Source organism: Andrographis paniculata, unplaced genomic scaffold, assembly GCF_009805555.1.
Source record: "Andrographis paniculata isolate CXL003 unplaced genomic scaffold, ASM980555v1 Contig95END, whole genome shotgun sequence".
In the NCBI taxonomy this organism is placed as follows: Eukaryota; Viridiplantae; Streptophyta; class Magnoliopsida; order Lamiales; family Acanthaceae; genus Andrographis; species Andrographis paniculata.
In genome coordinates, this window is record NW_026137634.1 from 2,312,058 (window position 1) to 2,332,610 (window position 20,553).

At 32.7% G+C, this 20,553-nt stretch overlaps 4 protein-coding genes across 6 annotated transcripts; 2 read left to right on the forward strand and 2 right to left on the reverse strand.

Moving 5' to 3' along the window:
* Window positions 1–3,297: 3,297 nt before the first annotated feature.
* Window positions 3,298–7,689, reverse strand: LOC127243659 (uncharacterized). Its single transcript, XM_051263784.1, has 10 exons — window positions 7,379–7,689; window positions 6,459–6,585; window positions 5,959–6,045; window positions 5,257–5,342; window positions 4,956–5,174; window positions 4,626–4,792; window positions 4,264–4,422; window positions 4,103–4,183; window positions 3,970–4,024; window positions 3,298–3,726 (listed from the first exon to the last, which is right to left on the reverse strand). The coding sequence occupies exons 1-10, from the start codon at window positions 7,487–7,489 to the stop codon at window positions 3,532–3,534; spliced, it is 1,287 nt and encodes a 428-aa protein (XP_051119741.1). The 5' UTR covers window positions 7,490–7,689; the 3' UTR covers window positions 3,298–3,531.
* Window positions 7,690–8,963: 1,274 nt separating this feature from the next.
* LOC127243140 (uncharacterized) lies at window positions 8,964–12,454 on the forward strand. Its single transcript, XM_051263011.1, has 9 exons — window positions 8,964–9,165; window positions 9,370–9,567; window positions 10,494–10,594; window positions 10,721–10,780; window positions 10,896–11,129; window positions 11,206–11,268; window positions 11,845–11,913; window positions 12,026–12,071; window positions 12,199–12,454. Exons 1-9 carry the CDS (start codon window positions 9,156–9,158, stop codon window positions 12,267–12,269), a joined length of 852 nt encoding a protein of 283 aa, XP_051118968.1. The 5' UTR covers window positions 8,964–9,155; the 3' UTR covers window positions 12,270–12,454.
* Window positions 12,455–13,400: 946 nt separating this feature from the next.
* LOC127243409 (uncharacterized protein At2g34160-like) lies at window positions 13,401–16,089 on the forward strand. The gene is made up of 5 exons (XM_051263408.1): window positions 13,401–13,691; window positions 13,799–13,847; window positions 15,384–15,446; window positions 15,535–15,599; window positions 15,889–16,089. The coding sequence occupies exons 1-5, from the start codon at window positions 13,575–13,577 to the stop codon at window positions 15,973–15,975; spliced, it is 381 nt and encodes a 126-aa protein (XP_051119365.1). The 5' UTR covers window positions 13,401–13,574; the 3' UTR covers window positions 15,976–16,089.
* Window positions 16,017–19,521, reverse strand: LOC127243407 (pentatricopeptide repeat-containing protein At1g52620). Of its 3 annotated transcripts, XM_051263407.1 has the most exons (3): window positions 18,628–19,520; window positions 16,506–18,522; window positions 16,017–16,413 (listed from the first exon to the last, which is right to left on the reverse strand). In XM_051263407.1, exons 1-2 carry the CDS (start codon window positions 19,064–19,066, stop codon window positions 16,610–16,612), a joined length of 2,352 nt encoding a protein of 783 aa, XP_051119364.1. In that variant the 5' UTR covers window positions 19,067–19,520; the 3' UTR covers window positions 16,017–16,413; window positions 16,506–16,609. The 3 variants fall into 3 exon arrangements, with proteins under 3 accessions (XP_051119364.1, XP_051119363.1, XP_051119362.1); XM_051263406.1 differs by having other exon boundaries at window positions 16,017–16,427; window positions 16,506–19,521; XM_051263405.1 differs by having other exon boundaries at window positions 16,506–19,520.
* Window positions 19,522–20,553: the final 1,032 nt, after the last annotated feature.

Here is a 20,553-nt window from a genome sequence, read left to right on the forward strand (position 1 = left end):
ATTGTACTATTATTATTTTATTTATTTCAAAATTGGAGTATTATTATTTCACTAATTTGTGTGTTGAGTAAATTTAATTATTTTATATATTTCTTCATTCACAATTTAAATTATAATTTTTACTTTTTATTCTTATTTTAAAATATTTTATAATAAAAATAATTTATACATTAATATTAAAATATCATTTAATTTTTATTTAATTTATAAATATATATATATATATTTTCTATACCCGGTTGTAAGGTCTAATTTATCTTTTACGTCATTATATTTAATATTAAAAATATTTTTATATTTATATATTTTTTATATTATATATTTATATTTAATATTATTGTAATAGTATTATAAGATATTAATAAAAGTATTTTTGTATTTTTCTTTAACTTTGTACTACATTTTTATATAATAATTAATATTTCAAAAATTAACACGTAAATGAGATCATTAGAGCCAGACTATAAAGTAAAAAAATAAAAATATCAAAAATTTTTATACATTTCTACTTTTTAATAAAATACTACTCCCTCCGTCCCATAAGTAAATATCCATTTGCGTTTTGTACATAATTTAGTAATCTTAAAAATATTAGTATTATATTGAGATATAGTATGAATAAAGTAGAAATAACTAAAATAATCTTATTAGTATGTGTTATATAAAGGTAATGACATTTGTGTAATATATTGTAAGTTGTAAAGGTATTTGTAATGTTAGGTAGATAATACAGTTACTAAAAAAAACGAATAGTTTGTTGTGGGACGAACTAAAAGGAAAAATTAATACTTTATTATGGGACGAAGGGATTATTATTTTTTAATCTTTGCAAAATTTCAAAGTCATTGGATTAGGACTATGAATGTATTTTTTTATACTATATACATATAAATATAGTGCTCATTATTAAAAAATATAAAATGGATTAAATATAGCCTTTGGTTAGATATAAATTTTTGAAGGTTTTTGAAATTTTGGAATTTTTAAAATTTGAAAAAAAAAATGTTAGTATTTGATTTAATGTTTTGTAAGAGAAAAAATATATTTGATATGATATTTTTTAAAAAAAAATAAATAGTATAAAATGAGTAAAAATATGTGCGTAAACAAAACTATAAATGACCCCTGCATTTTCATTTTTATTAAAAGTACAAATTGCTATTTTACTCCATAGGTAGCAATCCATAAAAAGAAATAGTTTGAAATGTTCATGGCAAACCCTACGCATAGCCAACCAAAATCAACAGACACAAACATCACCTAAATTGAAAATCCCTATAAATTAACCTCAAATAAATCCAAATTTTGGAATAAAATTTAACAAATAATTAAAATAGGAACGATGGAAGGCCAAAAAAGTCCCAACAGCACTCTCGACTCTGGGAGTTTTCAAGACCAGCCTCAGCCTCAGGTAGTTTTTTCATCATTTCGTTACATAAACATAAAGATGAGTTTATTTTATGGAGAGCTTGTAGGATGAAATCAATATTCGATTAAAATAAATATATTATTATTGATAAATAATTTCAAAACAATAAAAGGAAAATATATATGTAAACCTTTTCTATTTTAATCAGAAAAATCGAAGGACTGTAAACATATTTTTATCTTTTGATTTTATCTTACTGCTTTAAATTATAGATAATATTATGAAAATAAAAAATAATGTATTGTGTTTTAGAAAAAAGAATAAAAATAAATATGTTTTGTAAATTAAGTACTACAACAATAAAAACCAAAACACAGCTAAAATAAATTTATTTACTTGAAATTTAATTTAACTTAATTTTTTATTTAAATAGTAATTTAGTATTGTATGTTATTCCTTCTGCCCAAAACTCATTTTTTCATTTTTCTAACGGTAATTTCATCTTTATTTTTTTTGGTAACTAACACCTCATTTTTTTACAAAATTAATCTCCCTGATTGTCAATATAATATTACTATCCCTTAATTTTCATATTTATTACTACCGTCCCACATTGGTATCTTGGTAAAAATAATTAAGCATAATAATTAGTAGATAATTAAAAATATATTAGTAAAAATAATTAATCTATGATATAAATTATTATAAATTAAAATTAAGATAACTAATTAATTTAATTAAAAATTTTAAAAAAAATAAAAAATTTAAAATAAAATTAAAGATGGATAATCATTTTTAAAAAAATAAAAATGACATGAGACGTGGGACGGACAGAAATATTCTTTAGAAAAAAATTCATGAATTAATGGCAAAAGGGATTCATAATATGCAGAGAATCTCACTTTGTTTTATCCTAACACTTTTTTTTTCTTTTTTTTCTTGGAATCAGATAAGAAGACAATTGGATGAGAACTCAAACAATCAAGAACAGAACGCAAGCTTTCTGCAAGAGGTGAATATATATTTGAAAATAAAAAACAAAAATCAATTTCTGGCATTAATTAGAAAGACATCACCTGAAATGAACAAAAACTTTTGAACATGTAAATGGTAAGAGTGGGACACAAGCCATGAACATGGCACAAGGCGCCGCCGACGCCGGCAAGGGCGCGGTGCTGGGGGCGGTCAGCCTGGCCAAAGGGGCGGCAAACATGGCGCAAGGGGCGGCAGAAGCCATCAAGACCACCCTCCGGAACCAAGACAATGCCGGAAACAACACTGATATTGCCATGGATAGCTTAACTTATCCGGGCACCATAACCTTCATGGATCAATCAAACAACAATCCAAATACCACCACCAACACAAGCAAGTCTAATCCCAGTTCTTGAAAATATACACATATATACATACATATATATATATATAGTTGTTGTTTATTAATCAACATGGTACTGATAGCATATAAAACATAACTCAGCCAATACATAGTGTATGTTAACATATGAACTGACAATACACATCGGCGTAAAGACAATACCATGGCAAACCAATGGAAAATACCCCTTTATCAAGGAAAAATAGACACTGCGTAACTTTATTGCATTGCAAAGATTGTAATATAGACACGAATTATTTCCTAACAAGGGTTAAGGGGAGTTTTTATTAACTTTTGTTCGTAATAATGGAAGTATTAGATTCATAGGAACATATATTATAAATACAAAAATAGCACACCTTTAAAATATAAACTGACAGCATATTGTAAGAATCAACACGGCACATATTGTATTCATTCAAGCTATATGCTGACAACTTATATTTTATGTGGTGTCAGCACAATACTAATTAATTTAATTCAGTTCCTAGTTCCTATTTAAATTACGGCATTTGTATTTTATTTCATGTACTACTCTGTATGTAATGACTGAATCAAAGAACGATTCCATTCCTACTGCCAAAAAATTTCAATGGGAAGTAATATTTAGATCAACGCACAACAAAAGGATTCCAAAATACAAACAAGCGAAGCATTCGGAAGCAGACGACGCATAGAATATGCCCTTGTGCCACAGAATGTGTTCTTAAACATTTAGTAAGGCCATGTTTGGTATAAAAGCTACGGTGGAGATATGCATCTTAAGTTATTGTACGGTATGAAACTAGGAGCCTCGTTTGCTTCGGCTACCACTTACATTTTTCATCGGGCTTGACTCGGAAGGATTCGCATCTCTGCGACCAAATGAGGAACCACTTCGAGATAATCCAAGAGATGGAGAGCGCGGAGAAGCGTTTGACAGGCTTCCCTTTGAAAGCTCAGTTTCCAAAGCTTTGGCTTCCTCGGCTAGCAGCTTTAGCTGTTGCAGCATAAGACAAATGCAATGTACAAATTTAATTACTTGAAATCGACGGGTATAGATAGGTAGCAGAATAAACCAAAAAGTGTTTCTTATATGTCCAGGAAAAAAGGGAAGTGTGAACTAATCAGTGATTTATTGTGTGTTCTCCCTTTTTAACATTTAGCATGATGTTGTAATTGTATAAATAAAATTGGCTAAGGAGGACAAGGACATGTGCCTATTAGACCGAATAAAGGTTACCTTAATTTCATTCTCTTTTAGTTGATCTTGAAGAGCATTCATGGCAGGAGACAAGCTGCAATACGTAACGAAGCAGAGGTCACAGAAAAATAGAGCTAAAGTCGCTAAGCGAAATATTTCTATCATTTCTTACCAATACTCAATCATTTTGCATATGGAAGCCTTGTATGTCGATGAGTGGTGAATAAAAGAAAGAGGGTGAACTTTTCCGTCCCTGAAAATGCATCAAAATCGTAGTTTTAGAAGTTTAAACAGAAACAGGCAAAAGGACTGCAAGCCCGCAACAAATGCCACCTCATGTTTTGAGAGACTGCTTGGTTGTATGCAGTTTTCTCCTCTTCGTACATTACATGTTGAAGATTGGTGAAGGAAGACAAAGGTGATTCAAGATTTAGAAGTGACGATGCTGGCGCAACATGAAGAGGAATTTCCTTTCTGACATATTCTGCCCCACTGCATTCAAAGATAAAATTTCCCTTAAAAAGAAACATATGGAGAACTGCTCGAATAGTAAACAAAGATTGTGTCAGCTCTCCGAAAGTTTTCTTTATTTCATGTCAATTGTAATGACATTTTTACTTACCAGCCTATTCTCCACAAAAACACAATTTCAGACTAGGACCAGAAAGCATATTAAATATATGAGCTCATGTTACCTCATCTCCAAATTTGACAGATGCATTGCTTCTTGCATACCCTCCGACATATCCATGGGATCGATATCATGAATTACATTATTTAGACTCTGGGGATTGTAATGGTTTCCCGTTTTGGCATCAGCATTTGCAAAGAAACCACCTAGGCGTGGTGATTTTGCTGTAACCTATTTGTTTCGATTCAATTTATATACAGAAGAGTCAAGCAAATTGATGGATTCCAGCAATGGAAAGAAAAGCATAATCAGTAAACAATTTAATTAATAAGAAAAATATATTTGATCAAAATGGAAAAAGAGTCACAAAATTTTATCTTTCTTGACCAAATACCTTAGAAGCCGTTGGACCTCCTCCCGAATCTCCAGTGTCTTGTTCCATACCTTCTCCTCTGGAAGCGGAAAATGCAATCATGGCATTTTCTGATGAACTCATAGACGATTCAACATTTATAACAGAACTTTTAGGCGCAGGTGTAAGAGTAACAGGTTTAAGCATCTGATTCTGTTTCCCGTCCAATGACTGAAAAGCAATGACTTGAATCCTTCCAACCTGAAATGGTTTGAACGAAATCAGAAAATAAAAAGTGAAAGAAGTCATATCTAGGTAACGATCTTATCATCACATCGCAAACCTTTTGAGCATCCTCACTAAAACAAGAGAAGATCAATCCAATAAACCCCGAATCCAAAAGCTGATACATTGCCTGAGTTCTCACATCTGCCGCGAAGCCAGAAGAAGAACATCAAATTTTGTAACAGATGTATACACCAAAAGCTTGGGTGAGGTGAAATAACACTGAGAAACATATAAAAACCACTTCCTCCAACTATATAGGATGACCGTTATGTAAACTGCTGATAAAAACAAAGTTTCCGGTAGGATACCACATACGGCCAAAAAGGAAAAGCCAAAAAAAATTGTTGGGCCCAGAAAAGGAAACCGTGAAAAAAATAAGTTATCCAAAGTGTTAATTACAATAGATTAAACTAAAAAAGTAATAAGCACCGTTATAACACATTGCATCAGTTCAAACAAGCTTTGATCCCATTCTAGCAGTAGATCGATTGTCCATTTATTGGATGAAACAAGACCGTGCATGTGAATTAATGAAAGATCAACCAAATCTCAACAAAAAGATATGACAATAATAAAGGTTAAATTTTGGATGCAGAAAACCAAAATTAATGAATGGATATTCTATTGCAACTTTTCTATAATAGCATAATACATTTGCTGATTGCATATAAGATGGTAATAAATAATCGGAAAAAAAGGTCACCGGATTGCAAACTACACTACCTCCCACATAATTTTAGATTCAATAAATGCTCACCAACATGAGAAGGTAGGACTGTGATATGAGGATGTGAATGGTACCATCCAATTACTCGAGTTGTGGTGCCTGTGGCCATTGTCATTCTGTAACTTGAAGTTAAGTCGACAAAATTAAATGCAGTAAAACACCAGTAAAGGTAACAGAAGATTTTATCATTCAAGTTATGAGTTCACAACTTGCCGCAGATAGGTAAGTTCCAAAGCCTTAATAAATATGTTATCAAATCATATTCGACCCTATATCAAACTTTCTTACTACAGAAAATTATACCACCCGATTGCAAGCCTTCAATAATTGACATTTGGATCAACCAAACATTGGGTACAAAAAAATCATAAACAAGTGGCAATAAGTCCTACTTAAGGCGGTTAAGAAAACTAAAATTAGGATAAAGTTACACATCCTTCAACATGTCATTCGCGCTCAAATTCATAAGATAAATCCATAAGGTTAAAAAAATTAAAATTAAATAAAAATTAAACATTTCATAAAGGATATCTCTGCATGAACTGATGCAGCAGTCAGCTGCTCCGGGTTGGTCTCCACTCGATCCTTCTGTCGATCAGATCTTGGTTGTGGAAGTGCTCCCCATATCAAGGCTGTTACATTACCATTTTTCGAATGCTGAACCAGAAAACATTCGCAACTTAGTTTTTATTCCATAGCATCCGAAAAGGCAAGAAAACAAACCGAACTTCAAATTCGCCTAATCTTAGACTGAATTATAGACAAAAGAAGTTGTATACATATGCTTCAACACAAATTAGCATTAGAATCATTTCCGTAAAGGCGTAAACTCCAAGCTAGTCAAACTATATGCCACATAAAGCACAAATCACCATGGTAAGTAAAATCATTTAAAATTGTCTTAAAGCCTTTCCTCTTCCTCATGTTTACTAAACAAAAACGTAACCTTTTTTTTTTGAAAAAAAAGTTCCGGAAACAAATCCTCCATCTGCAGATTAACTTTCCCCAAATCTGCAACTCCATATATATATGAGTCGGCCAAAAAAATTGCAGCAAATCAGCCATGGATGAAGTAAAAATAAACAAAACAATCTGGCAAAGACATGAACTTTGCTAACAAAAACACGATCTTCAATTCTTCCCCAACAAAACCTTATGAAATAATATCAACATTCAAAATACACACGCACAAAAAAGATAAAAAGGGAGAAATCTGACAAAAAGTGAACCACAAAACAAACATCTGATACAAATTGATCATAGCGAAGAACTTACAAAATCCAGTAAAGTGAAATCAACCAAAATCCCCTCAAAATCATCAATCATTTCTCAACATAATCACCAAAAATGGGGGGGCAAAAAACACTCGCAAATTCAACAAAGCTAAAGAGGCACCCAAAAAAAATAAAATTGCTCAACACAAATACGAAAATCCGAAAACCTAACGAACCTGAATATCGCCGAGGAGGAGGCCCATGATCTCCTCAGTCTCGGTGGACAATGCATGCGTCAGACACGTCAACCACACTTCCTCCGACATCTCCACGCTCGTTAAAGACATCGTTTCCCCTCTCTGTCTCTCTACACTTGCAAACAATCAATTAATCCACAAATGCCTCTCTCTCTCTACAACTACACGAAATTCTGCCTCGCCCGGATGATTACTGCAAATTCCAACTTCAAATTCTCCGGAAGTGTCCTGGGGCATTCAATTTACCTCGCTACTGACTCTGAAAGGCCATGTCGAAACTGACCTGGCTCTGGGGTTTTTGAAGAATTGGGCATTGCTTGGTGTGATGAGTCGCAGATTTGACACGCTACACCCGCAAATCCCAGCCGTTGATTTTTTGTTAGATCTTTTCTTGGTGATATTTTTTTTATTTATTTTTATTTTGCCCCCTCCAATTCTAAAACCTACACTATTGCCCATTCTACTTTTATTGTAATTCATCTGTATAATTTGTCTTTATTTTCTATTTTTGTTAGTTTGGCATAATTTGTTTTTTTATTTTTAAAAATATAATTATACACTGTAATTGCATTTTAAATTTTAAATTTTATAATTTTTTTTAATTTTAATTAAACTAAGTTATCTTAATCTTAATCTATAATTATTTTTAATATACAATAATTATTTTAACTAATACACTTTTTAATTACTTACTAATTATACTTTACCTATGTTTATTATATGGGATGGGACGGAGAGAGTATTAATTTTCGAGCTTTTCCTTAAGTTATTTATTATTTAATATTCAAGTTAATAAAATTTTGATGTAATCTATAAAAAATTATATAAAAATAATTAATATATATGATATATTAATATTTTTAAAAAAAATATATGTATATTTTTTGTTGAAAAAGTACACTCTAAAAACAATTTTATTTTTTTTATTTGTTTTGCAATGTGATTAAATAAAAATAATAATATTTTTATAATGTATTATAAATTACAATCATTTTTTTTTAATTATGTTGAGAGTACAATTATTAGAAAATAAGAGATTTGAGACCTATGAACATTTGTTATGAAAAATAAAAGGTTTTTAATATTACGTTACAGTACAATTATTAAAAAATAAAAAATTGAGACCGATGAAAATAAACATTTGTTATGAGAAAATAAAAGAAAATATTTTTTTAAAGATTTTTATTATCCATGTACTACTATTAAAATAAAAATAAAAAATCAAACCGAATACTATTCTTTCATGTTATAATTATATTAAAATATTATATTAATATTTATTTATATCTTATTAAATAATTATTTAAATTAAAAATATATATATATTCTTTCAAATGTGTTTTCTTGTATTTTTAATTAGAATTGATTTGTGTTAGATATAAAAAATAATAATCCTATTGTATAAGTTTTCGTAATTTAAATTTGTTTATATTGTCATAAATATATTTATTTATTAATTAGTATAATTTTTTATATTTTATATTGTATATAAATATGTATTATATTTTTACTCCTATAATATTAACTGCTTGTAAAAATTAAAATGGTTTGTTGGAACAACATACCAAATTCCACAGGCAAACACACCGAAAAAGAAAGCTGTAGAACAGAAGAAGCAGTAAAGCGTGGTCAGATTTGATTCTGCTTCTCCTAGGAAGTATCGTCGTTGCCCAAATCACCACCAACAGTACACACCTCGTTGTCTCCGCCATTTTTGCTGCTCCTTCGCCACCACAACACTTCTCCCCCGTTATCAATGGCTTCCTGTAAGTTCCGGATTCCTACATCGTTTTTTGTTGTGTTAATCGCATATTCCTTTGATGATTCTCTGCTATCTCTTGATTTCTTATGTGGATTTGCTTGCCGGAAGCTTGAAGGAAGTAAAATTGCTGCATTTGGGTCAAGTTGAGGAGTATTTGATGCATCTATCCATGTGTGTATGTGTGGTTTATTTATTTTCTATGTTTCAGGTGGTTTGGGGATTCCAGGGCTGAAATTTGGGAAATTGGATTTGGTTTGTGTGAGGCCTAAGCTGAGCACATTGCACTCTTTTCAAGGCTTAGTGAGGTCTCAAGGAATTTCATTTCCTTTTGATGGTTTGGCGGTGTCTCACAGATCATCGAGTAGGGCAAAAACTGCCTGCCAAAGTTCCAACGTTAGAGCTGATTGTGAGTGCTTTAATTTCCTTCTATGGTTTGATTTTGTGGAAGCTGATAAGGTTTTGCTTTCGTATGATATTTTGAGTTGTTTATCGCTCTGTCTGTGTTTGGAATTCTTCATGATTCCTCTCATTTATGCAATCAAAAGTTGTTTGTTGCAAGTGTTTTGCTTGGCTAGTGTCTAGAGTTGTGTTAACAAGCTGAATTGAGTCTAAGTTTTCGATGTTTGAGCACGAATTGTATGCTACTGAGGCGTAAAACTTATTAAAGTTCAGCTTTCGCATATAGCATGGCGGCGGATTGGTGAAGGTACTAGATCGATTATGTCTAGGCTGAGGGATATGTAAGCACCAATTTAAAGGGCTACAAAGAGTGTTCGCCATTTATTTGTTAGTTAGGATAATGGAGCAGAATTTGAGCTTGGTTCTTTAAGTACCTTTCTGTTTGTGCTCGACTAGTTATCTTAGTTTTTAGAAAACTTTTGTGTAGTTTCAACTCCAAGTCAAATTTGGCTCATCTTGTTGAATGAAATTATTCTTTGTTTCCTTAATTAAAATTTTGTAGGATATTGAGCCTTATAATGCAATATGTATATAAACGTGAACAGATAATCAATTTACCATCTCAACAAACGCCAATGAACATTATATCTAATTCTAGAGAGTAAACTTTGAGCTCGTTCATGGATATAAAGAGTCTGAATCTTTGTCTCAACTTATTGAATGAGTTTAATCGAGCAAAGATTCTCAAAGAGTTTGTTTGTTTTATGATTCCATTGCTGTTGCTCTTGAAAATGATATTGTTTGGAAAAAGGGACGAAGGAATTGGCAATATTGGGTGAGGAATATCATAAGTTTATGTGAAATTTATCGATCTCGGACTTTGTTGATACCTTAACTTTATTTTCTGTCATTCTTCTTCATCGAAATATGCAGCTGCAGCAGCAGCCTCTGCAAATTTGGAGGACAATGATTCTGATGAGATAGAAACAGTGTTATCCGATCAGCCAAGCACGCTTATTCCCAATTCATTCGAGGTAAATTGCAGCTACATATTTTCTTGTTTTCTGAATGAAAATCAGTGGGATGAATATCTCAATTACGCTCTCCATTGAACCTACAATATTTCTTCAGTGATTAGTTTCAAATTTTCCTCTTTGAAGGTGGAGTCACTTTTGACGGAGCTATGCAGCACAACATCCATTGCCAAGTTTGAGCTCAAAGTAAGCAACTTTTTCCATTATACATACATATATACATTTCAATATATATGCTAGAAACGAGTCACCCTTAAACCAAGTTTAGTACACTGAAACGCTATACTTTTGTTGTTTGTAGCTCGGGGGATTTCACTTGCACGTGACGCGAAACTTGGCTGACCAGACCGCACCTCCACAGCCTTCATTACCCGCTCCAAGTACCAAGAATTCAGTCGTCGAGACACCCGAGTTTAATGGCTCGGCCTTGTCTCCTTCTTTAGCCCTCACCAAACCAGAACCTTCCTCAGGGAGTGTCCGAACCCTGCTCGACACAGCGGCTGATGAAGGTTTGAAGATACTCCAATCCCCAAGGGTGAGATTCAAAGGTTAAATAATACTTTAGCAATATGTAAGTTTGTGAAAATTTATGCATGTCGTTTATCCTTTAGGTTGGGTATTTTCGAAGATCTCGCACCATTAAAGGGAAACGGGCTCCCCCATCTTGTAAAGAGGTATCTAATACTAATACTCCCTCAGTCATTTAAATTTATGCTCAAATTTTTGAACAAATATTTTAATATGAATGTATACTTTTTGTTACTTTAATACTTTTTGTTTCTTATAGTAAAAAAAATACTCCCTTCGTCCCATAAATATAATCTTAATTGAGTTGGGCACGAGATTTAAGGAATATTGATATTATATAATTGGTAAAAAGTATGGATAAAAGACTTTTTTGCACTTTTGAGTGTATTAGTGTAAAAAGTAGTGATAATTGTATAATAAAAATGAAAAATTAGGGGTATAGTTTTATGGTGATACGGTTATTTATGGAAATAAGACTATTGTTTTGAAACAGACAAAAATAGTAAACAAGACTATTGTAGTAAAAAGTAACTAAAAAAGGAACCAAAAACATTCTTTTCAGGGCAGTCCAAAAAGGAAAATCAGCATAAGTTTAGATGACAGATGTAGAATTTATTATTGATCGGTGAAAACCATACCATCTCAAAACTTTTCTTGAGCCGTAGAATTATGATTCGGAATTTATTTACATTCACTCCGTCTTACAAGTCACGTCTTTGCAGAAAGATGTAGTGAAAGAAGGTCAGGTGCTTTGCTACATCGAGCAGCTCGGGGGTGAAATTCCAGTCGAGGTTCGGAGCTAATTAAACAACATTCTTGTGTAACTTTTTACTGTATACACAAACTTATCCGGTCGAAACTTATTTTCTATTGGTTTATGTTTTTTTTTTTTTCTTTCTTCAGTCGGATGCTTCTGGCGAAGTCGTCAAGATACTCAGAGAGGACGGAGGTATGCATAAATACATACATATATATGTATATACAAGTCCATTTCCAGACGGGATTCTAAATTTTTGCAGTGTCTGTATAATGTTGTGTAATAACTAACTATACAAGTCGAGGATTTATGTGTGCAGAACCAGTCGGGTACGGCGATGCGCTGATCGCGATCCTGCCGTCGTTTCCGGGGATAATGAAGCTTCAGTAGATTGTATGTATGTATGTATATTAATGATGTGTATGTATTTTTTGTGTCCATTGTTGCTTGCTTCTTGGATCTTGGTTTGTCTCTTCAGCCGGAGTAGCATATGTAATAACTTGAATGTTTTTGAGGTTTTGGATTCTGTGATGAAGAGAAGAGAAGAAGACTCAGAAGGTCTGGTACTCTTGAAATGTTGGTTTTTTGTTGGTAATTTAATTTTTTGCTAATGAAAAATAAAAAGATTATTTCGTTTTGATTTTTATATAAAAAATATAGCATATTTTTTATTTCTATTGAAAATGAGCTGATTAATTAAGTATGAATTTAAAGTAAAAAACAAGCTGAATAATAATAAAAGATTTGAAGTTTATTCTTTCTATTCTTTTTTTTCATATATGTTTTTCCAAAAAATTAAAATACAATTATATGCATTCATTATTTTTTTTTATCATTTTTACATAATTTATATATTCACATCAAAAATTTTCTCCAACAATCTCACAAAACACACTCTAAAATTTGAAATATGTGAGGTATATAGAATAGTTATTTTGAAAAAATATGTTAGGAAATTTTTGGTAAAAGAATCTATGCTTTGATTAATTAATTTATATAATTTTTTTTTAAATATAGTTTTTTAAAAAATATTATATATTATAGTATATATTTATTATTTTTATATTATTTACATAATTTTTTATATAAAAAAACATCTCTCCAAGATTTTTCGCTAAACAAATAAACTCAAGGGTGTGTATGTTTGTAGATTTTAATTTTTGAATTTGAATTTTTTAACAGTAAAAAATTAAAATTGAATAGATATTTAATTTTATATAAAAAAAATTCATATAATTTTTTAAATATAAAATAAATTTATAATATAATATTAAAAAAATAATTATTATTTGATATGATATTAAAAAATATATATATATATACATATATATATATATAATAGAACGCGACCTTAAATTTTTTCTGATTATTGGTACCTTTTAAAACATAAATTATTTTTAATTTAAACTATTTTTTTTAAAAAAATAAAAAATATTAATAGAGTCTCTATCCAAACAGTGTATTATCAACCGGGTAAATTGTAAAATTCGTTATAATTAAGTGGGCAGCAAAAAACATCTGCAGCCAAGCACGGCCTTAAATCAGATATAAAAGCAGTCGCAACCTAGTTCCATCAAACCCTAATCCTACTGCCGACATTCGAAGAATCGACCGAGCGAGGGCACAAGGAACGTCGATTTTAGCAGCCGAGTGCGCTATTGCAGTGTCGGGAGCTTCAATCGCATTGTTTCCGAGATGGAGGAGATTACGGACGGAGTTAATAAGATGAACATTGCGGAATCGCAGAAGAAAAATCGGATCCAAGTGTCCAATACGAAGAAGCCGCTGTTCTTTTATGTTAATCTCGCCAAGGTATTCTTCGTATATCGTGGTTTTTCAATCTTTCGAATGAGACTAGCATTAATTGCTAACATGATAATAATGATAAATTTGAATTCTGATTATTCCCTTTCTTGTAGAGGTATATGCTGCAGCATAATGAGGTCGAGCTTTCAGGACTTGGCATGGGTAAATCTACTTACGATTTATGATTTGTTTCGTGTTTATTGTTGTGTAGCTATCTGTTTGGTTTAGAAACCTTCTTTTTGATTGATAGCTTTCGATTTATGAAATAGTTTTTGTTATGGCGGGTGAGGTATTTTAAGTCACAATTACAATAAGGATATAATAATGTATGTAGTATTATATTGGTTCAGAAAAAAACTTTGCCTCTTAAATTCCTTGACTTTTGGAACGAGGAATCTCTGTTGTTACTTTTTCTTGAGATCTTATTAGCTGTTAGGGATATTACAATGAATCAATGTACCAACTTGTGTGGTAATTATATAGAGATATTGGTGGATGGATGAATCATGAAAGAATTCTTTCTAGTTTTAGCACAAGGGTCTTCAAGCTCTATCAGTTATTTGTCTTTATTATGTACTTTTGATTTTGTTTCTCATCATTATTTTTGCACTGAGTGATCTTGTATTAGTTGGACAAGGTACCATAGGATTAATTCGATCTTGATCTCACCTATAATTTGTGACTGAACCTACGCCCATGTTTTCCTAGATGTAATTTGGTGCTTCAAGAATTTTGAATCTGTTTAACTTCTTTTTGTTGACATAATTTGTGAATGTGTCTAAGTTCATAATGTTTTCAGCACAAGGGTCTTCAGGATCTATTAGTTATTTCGATTAATTATGTACTTTGATTTCTATTTTTGCACCGAGTGGGTTCCATAGGATTCACTTTGATCTTGATCTCACCTAGAATTTGTGAAGCACAAGTGTCTTCAAGATCTATTAGTTATTTCGATTAATTATGTACTTTGATTTCTATTTTTGCACCGAGTGGGTTCCATAGGATTCACTTCGATCTTGATATCATCTAGAATTTGTGAAGCACAAGGGTCTTAAAGATCTATTAATTATTTCGATTAATTATGTACTTTGGTTTCTATTCTTGCACCGAATGGGTTCCAAGATTCACTTCGATCTTGAATCCTTGATCTCATCTAGAACTTGTGAAGCACAAGGATCTTCAAGATCTATCAGTTATTTCGATTAATTATGTACTTTGATTTCTATTTTTGCACCGATCGGGTTCCATAGGATTCACTTCAATCTTGATCTCAACTAGAATTTGTGAAGCACAAGGGTCTTCAAGATCTATTAGTTGTTTCGATTAATTATGTACTTTGGTTTCTATTTTTGCACCGACCAGGTTCCATAGGATTCACTTCAATCTTGATCTCACCTACAATTTGCGAAAGAACCTACATCCATACTTTCTTAGATGTAATTTGGTGCTTCAAGAATATTGAATCTGTTAACTTCTTTCTGTTGACATAATTTGTGAATGTATCCAAGTACATAATGTTTTTGGAGTGTCATGAGATTTTTCCGGCTGGCAATGTATGAATTGGATGTGTAGTAGTTACGAAATAAGTGCTACTTTAGCATTGTAGTTACATGTAATGTATATTTGAAAATTAATCTAAAGCTTTTATCATTTTCTCCTTGTTTGCATACATGTGATTATTTTGTCATTTTCCTGCAGCAATTTCGACAGTGGTCTCAGTCGCTGAAATTTTGAAGAACAATGGTTTTGCTGTTGAGAAGAGTGAGCTTTCACATGTTTAATGTCAATGCCTTTTTACTTAATTGTGAACTCTAAACTTAGAATACAACACGTTAAATGAAATATGCAGAAATCATGACATCGACTGTGGAGATGGGAGATGATTTGCGAGGAAGACCCGTCCAGAAAGCCAAGGTAAATACACTACTGATTATATATATATATATATATAGTGACAACTATGGTTTTCGAACTATGCAATCTAAAGTAAAATCACATCAAACACTCATAATTGCGACTGCAAGCCGTCTCTAAACTTATTGCTTTCAAAACTTTAATTTAACACACTGTTCCATGGGGTGGAGGTTTCCAAATATTTCATATCTTTTATTAGAAGATGCAAGTCACTATCCCATATCTATTGTTATCATATCTTTTGGAATTCTTTTATAACAGCTCTAACTAATTTTTTGTTTTAACACAGATTGAAATCATACTTGGGAAGACTGCAAATTTCGATGAATTAATGGCTGCAGCACAAGACGGCGGAGAGGATGGAAATGTAGAATAATAGAAGGAACACAAGCTTTTTGATATAGTTATGGGTGTGTCTTTAGATTGAGAATTAAACCGAGTCTTGCTAGTTGATATACTCTATTTTATAACTGTTGGTTCTTCTCTTCGACATGCTTTGTTTAAATCTTCTATATCATTTTTTTTTTACCTGTTTTTTCATGATCCTTTGAACTAATAATTGTGGTGACTATAATTGCTAATGGTATTTCTTGTGTTATTGTTTCACAATTTGGATTTATGTAATGCCTACACACTTTTCTTGTTCTTTAGCTTCTATAAATACGAATGATGGCGCATATGTAATTTCCATATCGAAGTTGGAATATGCGTTGAATGTATAGTTTGCATACCTTAAAGTGATGTTACAGTACATTTTGTTGATATAGAATAAGGAATGGCTGGTTTTTCCGATGTTCACCGAATGATCAGTTTCCTGCAATATAATTCCTGTGTTATAGTCCATGATGCAAGAAATTGTCGCAGAAAGATAAACACGGTGAGGTGAAAGTAGTCGATGAAGCTTACTCTGCTTTTCGATATCACGGGCAGATTATAGAATCGCCGGGAACCTACATGATAACGGCTGTATGATAATTCAACACCACAACTTTCACCATCGCGAAAACTATTCATTCACTAGATTTGAATTCCTCGAGCAAGGCGCGCAAGATCAGCGAAGCTTCTGTCGTCGCTTCACGAGTCGAGTAGCATTCGAAAATCGATAAGTACTTCAGAGCAACATCAAGCTTCACGTCGATTATCTGAGGGGAAATCATGTCCCTCCATTCTTTCGATTTCCCGACAGAACAAATACAGAGTAACAACGAAGCCAACGTCGCCGAATCTAGAGGAACACCTTTCTTTGACATCTTATCAACCAACCGCAACGCAGTGTCGAGCATACCATTTAAACAGAGGCAAGAAATGATCGAACCGTGTGCAGCAGAGATGGGATGAAATCCGTCGTATATCATCGTCGCGAATATATCAAGAAGCATGGGAGCCTTTTCTTGCAGATCATATCCACTTTGTAACCTCGGAATGATAGAGGAGACATTGATCGATAACCCGTTAACCAAATAATGAAACGTAACATCATTCGGAATACACTTGCACACCAGCATTTCTTCGAAAAACAACGAAGCTTTAGCGAGATTTCCCTCTTTGAAGCAGCTACCAATCAAAATAGTGTAAGTCACAACATTCGGCATCACTCCATTCGACTGCAAACTCCTGAAAATTTTCTCAGCTCCTGCAATGTCTCCATGTCGACAAAATCCATTCATGAGAGCAGTGTAGGTTACAACATTTGGCGAGTATTTCCGTTTGATTACATGGCAGAACATAGACAACGCGCTGCGTAAATCATTCTGCTTTACGTACCCATCAATAAGCGTCGAATAAGTAATCTCATCCGGATAGATTTCTCTTTCGATCATTTTCTTGATGCACCCTATTGCATTGTTCAGCATCCCATCTTTACAATAGCCCTTGATCATGGCATTGTACCCCACAATCCCGAGGTTCATACCACGGTTGATTACATCATTAAAGAGTTTCTTTGCACCCTCAATATTGCCCTTTCTTACACATCCATCGATCAAAGTTGCATAAACAAATGCATCGGGAGATATATTGCAACCGTGCATCTCTTTAACAAGCTGCTCGGCATAATCAAACCTACCCTTCTTGCAAAGTCCATTAAGCAAAACATTGTAGATACAAGCATCGGGAGATACTCTTCTTTCCATCATCTTGTTTCGAATTGTTAAAGCTGTATCAATTTCTCCAACAGCAACTAACCCGTGAATAAGACCTCCATAAGTAACCAGATCAGGCTTATGTCCACATTCAGTCATCTTAACAAGCAAATTCGAAGCTCTATTAAAAGCACCCTCCTTACAATACGCATGTATAAGAGGCGTAAAGGTTAGTTTATTCGGGAGAAGACCACTGCTAGCAACGTCTTCTAACAGCCTCTCGGCTTCTTGAATCTTTTGATCCCTGCAAGCATTAGAAATCAAAGTATTATACGTCACAATGTCCAACTTGCACCCAACCTCGACCATCTTTCCAACAGTATCCAATGCTTCCCTAACGAATCCAAATTTACACTTAGCATCGACAAGATTATTATACACAAGAGTACTTACTTCCATTCCTCTTGAATCCATTTCCTCCAAGATTTGATCAACCTTCTCAAACTCGCCTATTTTGCAAAAGCCATTAATGATGGACCCATAAGTCTCTTCGTTTGGCAAGAAACCCTTCGCTTTCAAGTCATCAAAAAGATCACAAGCTTTCCCGACATTACCTTCCTTGCAATATCCATAAATCAGAGTATTATAAAACACAATATTCGGAATGCAATTCTTCCCCCATCTTTTCTCAATCAACCTTCTACCATCTTCGACTTTTCCTTCTTTGCACAATCCTTTCACCATAATACACACACTATAGTTGTCCAAACAACCATCCTCACCACCACGGTCTCTCCTCGCCATCTCGCCGTACACCAACCAAGCCACTTTCATATTTCCATCTTTCACAAACACATTAAGCAAAGAGTTACAGGCCAATAAATCAGGCAACACATTGTATGTTTTCAACACAAAGGAATACAACTCTAAAGCTTTCGAAGCCATACCCGACTCTGCATAAGCGCAGATTACAGCACCCATAGCATCAGAGCTTGGCAGCTTCTCCTCAGACTGCATACACTCAACTAACACTTTTTCTACTTCTGTAAACACTTTCGACCCAGCCAAGAGCTTGAGGAGCGAAGAATATGCTAATCCATCAAGTGAATAACTATTCTGCGAGACAAAATCAAAGAATTTAAGCCCCAACTCATAGTCACGAATTTTATCGAACACTAGGTGTGCAACTTCCGACGGCGCAACCCCCTCTTCAAAAAACCGGTCCTCAAGAGCTTTTTCCCACCATTTTTCTTCGGTTCTTAGAATTTTACAGACTTCATTTGCAAACTTTCTGCAATCAGGCGACACAAGGATTTTTCGAGATGGTTTCCTCTTGCGCAGGCATTGGTTTAGAGGTTTGAGCAGAGAGAGAATAGCTTTGGACATGAGACCTACTCAACCAGCGCAAGTTCATCTACTTCACCAGGTTCATACATTACACAGAATGTGCTTTCTCAATGCAGTGGGGAAAAACACACAGAAACACGATTAAGCAACCAAATCATGCCTCTAGAACAATATTTCTCCAATCTTATCAAACAATTTCATCGGGACATAATCAAATTACTGTCACTAAAGAACAACCGTTAAAAATAGTAGCATCTATAATCAGAAATGAATCACGAACGTTTGTTTTAGATAATCAATCACCTTCTCCGATGACACGAAAGGAATTTATCGAACAAAACTCGGAGAAATGGATTGAGACTAACTGTATCAAGTGAAGAATTTGGGCAGAGGCTTGGAAGATGTTCCAGACTTGCAGTTGTCTGAGCACCAGCAGGGTTTTGAGTTTTTAGGTCTTCAGCGATCCTGTGCGGTAGGGCGTATGATAATATTTTAAAAATAATTTTTTTTATTTTACACCGTTCTAAATATATATATAATATATATTTTACTATTTAAAAAAAAAATTAAATAAATTTAAAATATGATTTTTTATATTAATATCTTATAAATTAAATAAAATATTAATACATTTAATTATTTCTTTTGTTAAATTTTTTAGTATTTAATTTTTTACAAACATTTATTTAAATAATACAGTTTTTTTTTTTTTTTTTTATCAACATCTACACTATTATTGAAAAAAATCACTAACTAAATATGTTTAATTTAAACAATTATAAAAACCCAAAAATTGAGGATATGCTAAAAAATTTAAATATATGATTGCTAAAATATTTTAGGTATGTGGTGTGTATATATATATATTTCCTTAGACTAAGATTCAAACTTATTTTTTTATAAACATAAACTTAGACTCGTAGAAAATTTAAAATCATAATCTTAACAATAATAAATCTATCTTACGCCACCAGACGATCTCTAGAGAACGAATATGGGTGTATTCATTTATAATGTTTTGACCTTTCACTACTCTTAATTTTTTCTTAAAAATATTACATCATATATTTAATTTAAATTTTATATTCAAAACATTATATATTTATAACAATTATACACATTAAGTAACTATTCAATTCAAAATTTTACTATTCATAACTATAATTTTACAAGTAAACACAATCAACCGACCGTGTTTTAGAAAGAACTTTTGGTGAATAATGAAAAACAGATTTAAAAGCATTCAAAATGCAACCCTAAACTTGAGCCCTTTGCTTGAATTCATGCCTTCGTGATGGCGCAAATGATGAACTTTCAAGAGACAGCAATCGAAGCCTATCCAATTAACACGAACACACCACTCACCTCCGGTTATCGTCTTTCCGTTGTCACAGCACGCCCAAACAAACCCCAGCTTTAAACGCCGGGATTCCCTGTCCTGGAGAAATTACCATAGATAAAAGGATTCCCACGCCAAATACCTCCCGCCGTCCAATATCTTTCCATTGCATCATCTGCTGCTGGGA